This window comes from Osmerus mordax, chromosome 6 (genome assembly GCF_038355195.1).
Source record: "Osmerus mordax isolate fOsmMor3 chromosome 6, fOsmMor3.pri, whole genome shotgun sequence".
Taxonomy (NCBI): Eukaryota; Metazoa; Chordata; class Actinopteri; order Osmeriformes; family Osmeridae; genus Osmerus; species Osmerus mordax.
This window is the reverse complement of record NC_090055.1, coordinates 17,720,984-17,733,270: the sequence shown is the minus strand read 5'-3', so window position 1 is coordinate 17,733,270 and position 12,287 is coordinate 17,720,984. Positions and strand designations below refer to the sequence as shown.

Sequence of the window (12,287 nt, the reverse complement as noted above, 5' to 3'; positions counted from 1 at the left end):
AACTCCTTATCAGAAAAAAAGCCAAGGGAATGTAGCTCAGGCCAAAAGGATTCCGCCACTGATTACAACAATCCGTGGAACGCCAGCCTGTCGTCACCAGAGCCAGCCTATGGTGAAGGGTAGTTAAGGACCATCTGTGTATAGCTCAGTCTGTTGTTGAATAAAGTCACAAAAGTGTGCTTAGGATTCCTCTCGCATGCCGGCAAACACTTTACGACAACAATGTGTTGGCTGTCATCTTTTGTGTTCTTTGTTTCGTTTTTTTTCCCTCTTTCGTCTGTGATATTTTGTCGTCTTCTTGTGTCAGCGTTTTGTCCGGGTTCTGTTCTGTAGTTCAGTGCAGACTCTGGAATCCTTTTGGATTGATATACCCGGATTGTTTTTGGCCCTACTCAAAGTCAAAAGGTGCGTTTGTGGGATGGAGTTCCAGTTAGACCTGCCACTAAACCCAGTCCCAGGGTGGGCTCAGGCTGTCACCGTGGTTACAGTGACCTGGTAACCCCGTGAGACATCCCACTGTGGCGTGTGAGATGACTGAGTGGCGAGTCACAATCAGAGGACTCCGCCTCCTCGCGGACTTGGTAGGGATCCACGGCACCCACCCGTGTTCGTTCACAACACAAGAATAAATTAAGGACGGTCATCTTCCCACAACCGAGATCACACTGTCTCCCTCCAAAACCATCCGGGGGGGGGGGGGGGGAAGGACCAATCAAAAGAGTCTCTTCTCCCCTTCACGTTACTCCCCTCGGCCCCCCCCCCACCCTTCCCCCCCCACACTTCCCTTGCAGAGGCGACCCCGAGTTTCCCCCTCTCGCCACTCCCGTGCACTCTTGCCGCGCTCCCCCGGCCCGATCAGACGTGCGTCTGCATGCGCTGCGACGGGCGCCCGTAGTCGGACTGCTGCGAGGACACCTGCGACGAGGCGTAGGAGAAGCGGGAGGAGCCGGACACCTTGCTGGCCTGGTCCGACTGGTCGTAGGCATCCACCTTCTCATAGGAGGCCGGCTTGACGTAGCTGGTGAAGGCGCGGCCGTAGGTGGCGGTGGCGGAGGCGGAGGTGGGCAGGTAGGCGGAGCCGCTGTAGACGGGGTCGGCCGGGTAGATGCTGGCGGGCTGGGCCGCCTGCTGCTGCTGCGCCTGCTGCTGCTCGTAGGTGGAGCGGGCGCCCGTGGTGGTGGCGTAGCGGTGGGAGAAGTCGTAGATGCGCGGCTGGGCGCCGTGCTGGCCGTACAGCGGGCTGGGCGAGGGCAGCTGGGAGGGCGTGTAGACGGGGCGGGGGTTGGGCACGTACTCGGAGAAGCCGCTGCTGCGGACGTTGCGGTCCTCGTGGGCGCGGACGTTGTAGTAGCCGTTGGTGGGGTCCTGAGGGGGGACACGCGGGCGGAGCGAAAACAGGTTGTTATTGTTTCTTTGAGGTGGCGCGCTACAGTGGAGCAGCTGCTCACACGCTTCCTACGCAACGCTTTCAGCGAAGAGTTATCTCGTGTCGTGTTATTTTGGGGGGTTGAATGTTGAATGTTTTCAGGAGGTTTCTTTTTACCTTGGTGTCCGAGCGCTCGTCGTCCTCCTCTTCCAGAAGGTCGCTGTGCTCCGTGCGAGACGTCCCCGGAGACTCGCTGCTGTTGGGAGCCTGAGGGCAAGGCAGCGTGTTCAGGAATTACAAGGTTGAACGGCGCAGGCGAATGAGAACAAGGACCCCCCCTCCCCCCCCTCCCCCCCCCCCCTCCCCCCCCAAAAAAAGGATTGGTGCATCCCCATTCCAAAACATGCGCTCCTTCTTTCCCCAAACATGAATATAGATTACTGTTCTGTGCAGAGCGGAGGGGGGGATGAGTACCATGGGCTCCTTGACGTCCTCCTCGTCGTCGTTGCCGCGGGTGGCATTGTGATCGCTGTGGACGATCTGGACTCTGATGTCACTCTTGGAGAGACGTGTGCACTTTTTACCTGTGAGGGGGGGGGGGAGAAGGGGGGGGGGGGGGTTGAACACACAGCAGGATTAATGCGTGAGGCCCTTTTTTTTCTTTTTCTTTTTTTTACCAATTTAATTCAAAAATTTGAATTTAATCAAGTCAATTCCGGAACTGGAATTAAATAAAGTGTAAATGGACGGGTGGGATTGTAATGGAATTAACTGATGTGAGACAATGGAGTGCAGCCCAGCCCTGGCTCCTCGTGCCCATACTGACCGTTGAGCTCACCTTTGCCAGTGTGTCTGCAGCACAAAGACACAAGGGTGACGACACAGATGAGCAGGACACACCCGCCGCCCACAGACGCCCCCACGATGATCAGCATGGGCAGAGCCTCTGTGAGAGAGAACGGCATAGAGACAGAGAGACAGAGAGAGAGAGAGAGAGAGAGAGAGGGGAAAAGAAGAGAGAGAGAGACAGTAAGAGAGAGAGACACAGTGAGAGAGAGAGAGAGAGAGAGAGAGAGAGAGAAGAGAGAGAGAGAGAGAGAGAGAGAGAGAGAGAGAGAGAGAGAGAGAGAGAGAGAGAGAGAGAGAGAGGGGAAAAGAAGAGAGAGAGAGACAGTGAGAGAGAGCGACACAGTGAGAGAGAGAGAGAGAGAGAGAGAGAGAGAGAGAGAGAGAGAGAGAGAGAGAGAGAGAGGGGGGGGGGGAAGACAGAAAGTGTCAGTGGCAAGACCCCGCGGATCAGAGAGCGCGAGAGGGAAGAGATGGGGAGCGAGATGGAAACAGATCCATCCATTCTCCTCTCTAATCCTGCCCACGCCAGAACCCATATAAATGCGTATGCTGTGCGCCCGGTCTCGCTCGGCCAGCACACGCCGCCTCTGCGTCCCGCGGCCTGCCTCATGTCTCTAATCTCTCTGGAGGAAGGGTAACAAGGCCTGACACGCAATGAAGCAATAGACAGTAATCTAATTAGAGATTCCAGGAGACACCGGCTCCCCCGAACCTCCCGAGACCCGGCTTGGCCGCGTTGATGTAAATTGCCGGCGAGGACCTTATTTTTGGTGTCTAGTGCAACAAAGGCTTCCGCCGGCGCCAGTGCCGAGTCGAAGTAGCTCAGCCTTATTTAAGCTTGTTTAAGGGGGCTGGTGTAGCGGTAGCTGGGGGGGGGTATAGGGGTGAGGGGGGGGGGATGAGGGAGGAACCGGGGGTGGGGGGGAGCAAAAATACTCCAGATCCGCACCTGTGGCTCCTCCTAATTGACTTCGGGCCCCCCCTCGATCGATGGCAATGTTACGGGGAGCAAACGTTTTCATTAAGGGGAGACCATCTCTCTGATTAAATAATATCGATTCGAAAGAGTATAATTAAGATAAGCGCCAGATTGAAGTTGGGTTCTGACCCCGTCTGCCTCACTCTTCACAAACACCCAGCTGAGCTGAGGTGTCTCTGATGCCAGTCGGAGCCCGAGCGGTCCAGAGGATCGGCTTGGACGAGAGGAAAGAGGAAACAGGATGTTGTGGGTGCGCACCTTGCTCCTTGAGGGTGACCAGGGCGGTGTCTGTGCCGAAGCGGTTCCAGGCGGTGCAGTTAAACCGCAGCTGGAAGTCCTGGGCCAGCGTCTCGGACAGGACGAGGGAGGAGAGCACGCCGTGGTCGCTGGCCACCGTCTGGACGGAGAAGCGTCCGGAAGACCCGGAGGAGAGGCTCACGTCTCCAAAGCTCCACACCTGAGGAGGAGAGAACAGCGGCAAACAGCAGGGGGGGGGGGTCAGTGGCGTTCGTCGACAGGGCCATTCCCTGTCAGAGAACAAGACGACCACGGCTGAGCCTTGTTAGATCTCGGCTACCCTCTCTGACTGCGGGCCTGGACAGACTCACTCTACTCCAATGCCCCCCTCCCCCCCGCACCTCTCTCTCCCTCCGTCGACCTTCAAAGCACTCCCTGGCTGGCAGTGCTCGCAGCCTTGTGTTTAAACTGCCTCCCACGTCTGCCCTCGGGGGGCTGAGCAGGTGGGGGGGGGGGGGGGGGGGTGCAGGCGAGGAGGCAGGAGGAGAGGCTGCGAGGCTCCTGTGTTGCGAGGCCGGTGGGGGCACCTGGCCCTCACATCTCCGCAGACCCTAATTATCCTCTCTCTGCCGGGCCCACGCTCGCCAGTTCAACAGGGTCAGCGCAGTCGAGCCTGATGGGCTGCTAATTGAGCACGGTTTGGCTGGAGACTGCAGGAAGTCTCCACACAGCCCCCCCCCCCCACCACCACCACCAACTCACTCATCTCTGGTCTTTGTGAGTGTCTGAGCAGGTATGTGTGTGTATGGGCGTATGTATGCGTGTGGGAGGTGTGTGTGTGTGCGTGTGGGCGGAGGGTTGCCGTGTGAGAGTGTGCGTGTGACCGTTCCCGCCTGTGCGTGTGCGTAGCGAAAGATAAAGGGCAACAGCAGAGCACACACCGAGCGATTGCTCTCTTAAGTGTGTGCGCGGCGCAAGGTGGATGGTGAGAGTCCACTCAAACAAAACGCAAACCAACAGCAGCCAGCAAAGACAAGAGGCTCACTTACAATATTTTCCGGAGGGGGGCTGCTTCCCACCAGGCACTCCAGCTTGCCCTTGGAGTGCTTGACAGCGTGCTGCGTGGCCTCTGCTGCGATGATAGGTGGGCCTGGAGAGAAAGAGAGAGAGCAGGGGGGGGGGGAGGAGGGGAGAGAGGTGCAAGAGAAGAGTGTTCTTGAGACATTGACACAACAGCGCGGGCTAAGATATGGAATCTTTGACGCGATAAAGTCTGAGTCTGGGAGAACAGAGGGGGATATTAAACCCATTCTTCAGCCTCGTGTGTGCGGCCAAACAGCACGCCCGGAGGACTTGTGTGCGCGGCGGAGGGCGGGCAGGGCGGGACAGGAAGTGACCCGCGGGAGGGAGGAAGGAAGGAAATGCGTCTCACCGTTGACGGTCAGGCTGACGTCCCTCTCGGCCACGCCGATGCGGGGCACGATGGCCTTGCAGGTGTACGTCCCAGCGTCCTCCTGGGTGACGGCCTTCAGCTGCAAGGTGTTCCCGTTACTGAGCACCTTCAGACAGGGAGAGAGATGGAGAGAGATGGAGAGAGAGTGTGAGAAAGAGATGGAGAGAGAAAGAGATGGAGACAGAAAGAGAGATGGAGAGACGGAGAGATGAAGAGAGAAATGGAGAGAGAAAAAAAGAGAGAAATGGAGAGAGACGGAGGGAAAGAGGGATGAAGAGAGAGATGGAGATAGAGAAAGAGAGATGGATAGAGAGAGAGAGAGATGGCGATAGAGAAAGAGAGGGTTGGCGAAAGAGAGAACAGAGAGACTATTTTAACCAGCGGCTCATCAGCAGGACAGCCAATGCATCAGCACGGAGGGGGGCTGACCGGACGCCGTTACTAACGCCGCCACTTTCAATCTAATTCCACAGCGAGCGGCTTTAATCACAGCATTAAGCTCTCCAGACGGCCCTCTGCGGTGACCACGGCGCCGGGTAGAGTGTCCTAATTGAACGGCGGGGACAGACGTGAGGGCTCCGTGGTGAGAGCGGGCCTCCGCCTCCGGAGCGACTCCACCCCTCCCGCTCGTTAGCTCATTGATCCTGCCATTCCATCAAGCTGTGATTAATCCATTTACTCCCTCTCCTACTCCTCCGCCCCCCCCCCCTCCACCCAACCCACCCGCCCTCCCCCTCCTCCAGCCACGCACACAAACACACCACACTCTGGCACATCCCCCCACACCCTGGCTCCCTTTCGCTCGCGCTCTCTCGCAAAAAATATATATTTTATTCCAACGCACTTATAGAGTAACCCAATTAATCCATTACTGGTGGCTATGTGAGATGCAGTGACAGAGGTAGGGGGTGGGTTGTGGGGGGGTGGGGGTGGATGGAAAGGGGTGTGGATTAGAAGAGTGGCCGTGCTTTTCCCCTCAGAGTACACGAAGCCTGAAAGCGTTCACTCTCCGAGATGACAGCATGGCTCGTCTCGGGGCGCTTCGTCCCGGCGCTGCTCTCCCAGAGCTGCCTCTGAAATCGGATTACGGGCGAGGAAAGAGCCTCCCCTGGGTGGGGGGGGGGGGGGGACTCGCTCCACCAGGAAGTTAAAACGAAAGGTGGAGATGTCACGTTTTACTCGAGGAGGAGTGTGTGTGTGTGTGGGGGGGGGGGGTTGGACTTCTGAGAAATGGCTTTGGCAGAAGGCTTTCTCTGAATCATTGGGTTTAGACCCACAGCTCCGGTGATTGGATGATTGATTGATCCAGTGGCCACTTTGTTATGACAGCATGTCAGCTCTCTTGGTGAGGGGGTGCGGCGTTGACAGTGGGCGCACAGACAGACAGACAGACGGACAGACAGACAAGCAGGCTTCCAGGCACACAGACAGACAGACGGACAGACAGGCATTCAGGCTTGAAGACAGACAGACAGACAGACAGACAGGCAGGCAGGCAGGCAGGCAGACACGCAGACGGACAGAAAAAAAGAACCTCTTCCAGGGACTGAGGGGAGGCGAGGAAGGTTTTCCCCTCCTGAGAGGACATCCTGACGGGAAGTGTGAACGTGTGTACTGGGAGAGTGTCTCAGCCACATGAGGACACACTGACAGGAGGTGAGGAAGACCCAGGGCCAAACAGGAGCATGTTGAGGAAGGGGGAGGAGGAGGGGGGGGTGTCGGTGAATTCATGTGGAAGGAAAGCTAGCTTTCTTACCACGTTGGAGCCTTGCTTGGTCCAGGCCAGAGTCAGCGGAGGGTTCCCCGTTCCAGCCACAGGTGAAGGCGGCGTCCATCCCCGTGTCCACCGTCATGGGCTTGGGCTCAGAGAGGGGTCTGGGCCCGACTGTGGAGGAACGACAAACAAACGAGTCAAACAAACACTCCTCACATTCACGACACTTTTCAACGCCTCCCAACACTTTCCAACAGGCTATGGGCTGCCAGCGTGGGGGATCTCTAGCTGCACTTACACTGCACGTCCACCAGGGTGCTGACGTTCGTGCTGCCTACTGAGTTGGACACCTCACAGGAGACAGGGTCTGTGAAGTAGGAGTGGTCCACAGTCACTTCCAGACTGTCCCCATTGGCCTCCGAGATAGGGAGCCCTCCTTTGGCCCATCTGGAGAGAGAGAGAGAGAGAGAGAGAGAGAGAGAGAGAGAGAGAGAGAGAGAGAGAGAGAGAGAGAGAGAGAGAGAGAGAGAGACATACTGTTACTATCCTCGCTCACTTTCAATTAGACCGACTGGTGTTTACAGAAATGTCTTACACTACTCACAGGGAGAACTTTGACAGTGGATAAAAGAATGGATAAGTTCAAGACTCTGCTACAGATGTATGTCTGTGTGGGTGCGTGTGAGTTTGTGTCTTTGTGTGTTTACATGTTTGTGTGTGTGGGTGTGTGTGGGTGTGCATGTGTATTTTAGTCTGTGTGTGTGTGCTGTATGTACTTGTTTGTATGTGTGTAAATGGCATCAGCATGTGTTTACGTGCGTGTGTGTGTGGTTTACCTGTATCCTGTGATCTCTGGGTTGGCGGAGCAGAGCAGATGAACAGAACCTTGGCCCCCTCCATCACTGTCTGGGGCTGAACTGACAGGGTCACAGTGGGGGGGTCTGCAGAAGAAAGAAGAAACAACAGCATTACTGACACGAGGCCATGCGGTCGGGCTGAGAGCACAGCACTGTCATGGGGAGGTGAAAGGGGGCATGTGCAGGCAGGCAGAACAAACGGCCCCTCCATTCACTCTGAGAGCCACTGGAGGGAAGGTTATTTACAGCCGGAGCTTTTAAATAACGCTTTTTGGGGGGGGGGGGGGGGGGGGGGGCGTCGCGTTGCCGTGCTGGCGGCCCGGGGGGAGCGGCGGAGGGGACACTCACGCTGGACGCTGATGGTGACGGATGTCTGGCGTCCGGCGGGCGCCGCGGGGTTCAGGACCCGGCAGGTGTAGGTGCGTCCGGAGTCCCTGTCCTCGGGGACGATGGGGAGCATGCTGACAGCCAGCTCCCTCTTCCCATCCTCCATCCTCGTCTGAGAGAGAGAGAGAGAGAGAGAGAGAGAGAGAGAGAGAGAGAGAGAGAGAGAGAGAGAGAGAGAGAGAGAGAGAGAGAGAGAGAGAGAGAGAGAGAGAGAGAGAGAGAAATACAGAGAGAGAGACAGTGAGAAAGAGAGATAGAACGAAAGAGAGAAGGAGAGACAGAGACAGTGAGAGAAACAGAGAGAGAAACAGAGAGATAGAGACAGAGAGAGTGTGTGAAGAGAGAGAGATTAGTTTTTCCACCGAGGAGCTTCAAGACATGGGAACAGTGGTATGGTAGTTGTCCAGCATAGTGTTCTCTGGTGTGACGATGTGGTCAAGGGAAGTAGAACATGTGGTCTAGTTGTGGTCTACATAAGTATCACATGTGGTTTAGATGAGTATAAGATGTGGTCTAGGTAAGTAGAACATGTAGTCTAGTTGTGGTTTACATAAGTATCACATGTGGTTTAGATGAGTATAAGATGTGGTCAAGGGAAGTAGAACATGTGGTCTAGTTGTGGTCTACATAAGTATCACATGTGGTTTAGATGAGATTAAGATGTGGTCTAGGTAAGTAGCACATGTGGTCTAGATGTGGTCTGCATAAGTAGAACATTTGGTCTAGATGTGGTCTACGTAAGTCGAACATGTGGTCTAGATGTGGTCATGTGCATGGAAGAGTCCTTCCCCGCAGACACAACCCTGCTGTTTCCCCTCATTTCCCCCCTTCAGGTGTCGATGACACCACAGGTCTTATTCTCCTGACATGCAAGCCATTAAACTTGCCATCCTGTCCATTGGCAGAGCAGTTAAATCATATAGTTTATGAGGCGGAGGGGGGATATTGTGCTGTTCCCACATTTCTGGGAGCGCCTCGCGTCAGCAGCTCCTGTTTGTCATCATCTTTGAAATCTATTTATTGCTCACTGGAATCAATACGCCTAAGTGAGGAAAGGTGTAGACTCAGAGGATGGGGCCTCAGCGACCACGACACGCACTCACCCAGGGACACGCACGGATGAACAGACACACACACGCGCACACTCTGATGAGTGACAGCGTGCAGCCATGGCAGGGGTGGCTGTGAGTCTATATTTCTATGGATGTGAGGGGAGAGGGGTGGGGTGGGGGGGGCGGTCACACATTTCTGGAAAAGAGCAAGGGCATGCTGTGCCCATTCCCCGGACGGCCGAATCAATGGACCAGGCCGTCCACTTCCTCAGCCAGACACACGGAAAGCATTTTTTACGCTAGATCGAATCGCATCGCTCCCTGTCGCCACCCTTCACTCTGCCCCCGGCTCTCCCTCTCCTCCTCCTCGCTCGCCCGCTTCCTGTGTCTTCTCCGGGCTAAAAGCGTCCCCTCTCCTGTTCTCAGCCTGCCGCCGTTTACCTCGCAGGACTTCCGCTCCCCGGCGCTTCGCCCTCCCCTCTCTGTTCCCGCCTCTCTTGTCTCGCCTCCTCCGGCCTCTCTCGCCTCTCCTCCCTCTCACCCTCATCTCCTGAACCCTCCTCCCCTCGCGCCGCGAATCGTCTCCCCTCTTCTCCTCTCCTCGTCTCTACTCTGTCGCTGCCCCCCCCCCCCGACCCCAAACCCTTCCTCCTCCCCCCACGACCCCCCCCCCCCAAACACCGCAGGCCCTCGCCTCTTTAAATGTGGCGTTTAGCGTCATTTAGCGTGGTCAGGGAGCATGACAAATGTGACACTTTCCCCGACCGCGGCTGGTTCACGCTCTGCCGGCTCTCCATTGTGCCCAGGCATTGTTGTGGGTGATTTCTCCTCTGCAGAAAACCCTACTGTATCAAACGCTCATGCCTGTCTGAGCTTTGGCATGCTCCAGTTATGCTGTAGTGTCACTGCGTTAGAGAGAGCAGAGGGGGAGGTTGTGGTGGTGGGGGGGGGGGACTGTAGGGGCAGGAGGGAGGGGGGGAGGCAGAAGAGAGGGGTTCAGGCGCGAGTGAAGAGAGGAGGGGGGACTGCAGCGTTAGAGGTAGAGCGAGGGAGCGAGAGGAAGGGAGAAAGAGAGGAGGATTTGGTCCTGGGAGACAAAGAAAGGGGGGGATGGAGAGAGAGGGGAGGAAAGATAGAGAGAGGGGGGGCCGGAGACGAACGCTGGGGGAGAGAAATGAGAACTAGAAGAGAGAGAGAGATACGGAGAGCCTATATTACCCAGAGAGAAAGACACTGCATTCGGAGTAGCTCTACGACCCGGGTCTACCCTGCTCTGCATCGGTGTTGTGCCATTGGGTAGTTTTGCTTGAGTGGGTGGATGACAGTGAGCGAAGGATGAGGTCGAAGTGGACTCGGGCCTTCCTCCCCGTGTACCTTAGAGTAGACGGCTGTCTCCATGACTTCCCCATCCCGGTACCAGGTGATTTCGGCGGCCGGCTTGGCCCCCGAGGCCCTGCAGGTGAGGTTGTGAGGCGTGTGGGCCTTCAGACGAACCACCGGCCCCCCTTCCACCACGGGATCTCCTGGAGGAACTGCCAGAGAGACACACACACACACACACACACACACACACACACACACACACACACACACACACACACAAGGAACACGTCACGGCAAAGCCAAACCCCGCTTCGGTTCATTGAGTCCGTGGCTCCCCCTCACCACAAAGCCATGTGAGACCCAGATCGGGAGAATGAGCAATGGCAGTTGTGTAATGGAAGCCATGACTTGACAAGCCACGTATTGTTTCGTCTCGCCGTGACAGTCCGATTTTGAGTTAAGAGTTGGGTGGACTACAATAACGGCCTGTCCTCTGAAAGAAAAGGGACTCGAAACTAACCCATTCGATTTCTCTTCTTAACATTGGGACTCTGTCATTACCACTCTATTTACCCCACTGCCGAACAGAGATGTTTCATCTCAATTGCTTATTTGTTCATTTATTTGCTCGGTTTCGCTCACGCTGCTGGGAAGTCGAGCATGCCAGGCCGTGATGAAGGCGTCTATCTCCCTGGCCAATAAGGGGAGGCGTAAACAGGGAGACCGAGCCGGCCTCTGTCTCGCCGCCTCCGCCGAACCAATTTCTGTGTGTGTATCTGAATTGTCAGAGGTCCTTCCGGCGTGCCAGCACGGACACTAATGGAATCCGAGCGCTAGGTGATTTTAATTTCCATGCCGATTCCCCTGACTGCACTCCTGCTGTTGAGTCCTTTGACTGCACGGGATTGCTTTGGTCTCATCCGACCGCATTGATTCCCCCCACCCCCCACCCCCCCCTCTGACAGTACACGCACACACACACAGACACACGCACACCCTATCTGTCTCCACGTTTCTTTCTCCATCTCCTGGAGACACCGTGGTCCCCGGTGTTCACACTTGCCCGGCGCGCCCCCCCCCCGTCCCCGTCCCCGCTCGGCGTCGCAGGTTGATTCGATTCCGCGTGACGGGAGACTTCCGTGCGAGGTCGGCGAGCGCCCTCTCCCCCTTCGCTCCCTTGCCCGGCGAGCGAGCGCCCTCTCCCCCTTCGCTCCCTCGCCCGGCGAGCCCTCCTAAGCGCGCGGGAGACGGCCGGACGGCCGGACCCGGTCTGGCCCTCCGGCCCGGCCGTCTGCCCGCTCTCTCCTGGGGCTGCGCCGTGCTCTTCGCGGGCGAGGTGGGTGATCTGTTAACCACCTCGTTCGCCGCCGCTTGGAGTTTAACCAAATTAGAACTGCAGTCCTCATTACAGACGAGTCTGGCTACATGCTTCTTCTGTCTGGCCTTTCTTCTCCTCTCGTTTCCTGGCCCAAATGAGCTCACACGATCACAACATCCTCCGGCGCTGGATGAACAACATCACACCAAGACAGCGCACAGGAGGAGCGCACGCGCGCGCGCGGCCCGTAGCGGTGCGGCCCCTCGCACAGCGGGGAGCGCCAGTCGATCGGGGGAGAGGGAGACGTCAGCGAGGTGTGGAGAGGCGACAGAGCGGGGACGAGGCAGGGTGGAGTTCCTCTTCTGACCAACAGGTGTCAGCAGTGCTACGCTCTCCCACGAGGCCTGCCTCCCCCCCTCCCCCCTCCACTCCGTTCACTCCCCCCCCCCCCCCCCCCACCCCCCCATCCTCCTCCACAGCCCTGCCCCTCTCCTTCGTTGACTGAACGCCGGGCGAATATGGAGATCACTCACATCACGTTAATGTAAAAAACGCCCCGCGGTTGACAAATTTTGTGACTCACTGTAAAATGTGCTAACTGTGCAGACCTTGACTTTAAGCGACCACGCAAGTCATTTGTGACTGCAGCAATCACATTATCCTGGACTTCCACAGTCTTGATTATGGCCACTGAGAAGAGAGAAGGGGGGCTATTTTTCCTTGTCGGCTTCTTACACTCAGTTTTGCTGGGT

General features: G+C 56.8%; 1 protein-coding gene across 1 annotated transcript; it reads right to left on the bottom strand.

The window, feature by feature from the left end:
• Positions 1–841: 841 nt before the first annotated feature.
• On the bottom strand, positions 842–10,741 carry kirrel3l (kirre like nephrin family adhesion molecule 3, like). The gene is given in 15 exon segments (XM_067238118.1): positions 842–1,365; positions 1,544–1,633; positions 1,841–1,950; positions 2,193–2,312; positions 3,453–3,651; positions 4,481–4,581; positions 4,864–4,990; positions 6,641–6,691; positions 6,693–6,769; positions 6,897–7,045; positions 7,435–7,465; positions 7,468–7,539; positions 7,804–7,954; positions 10,269–10,426; positions 10,738–10,741. Coding segments are annotated over 15 exon segments (1,950 nt in total). The 3' UTR covers positions 842–855.
• Positions 10,742–12,287: the final 1,546 nt, after the last annotated feature.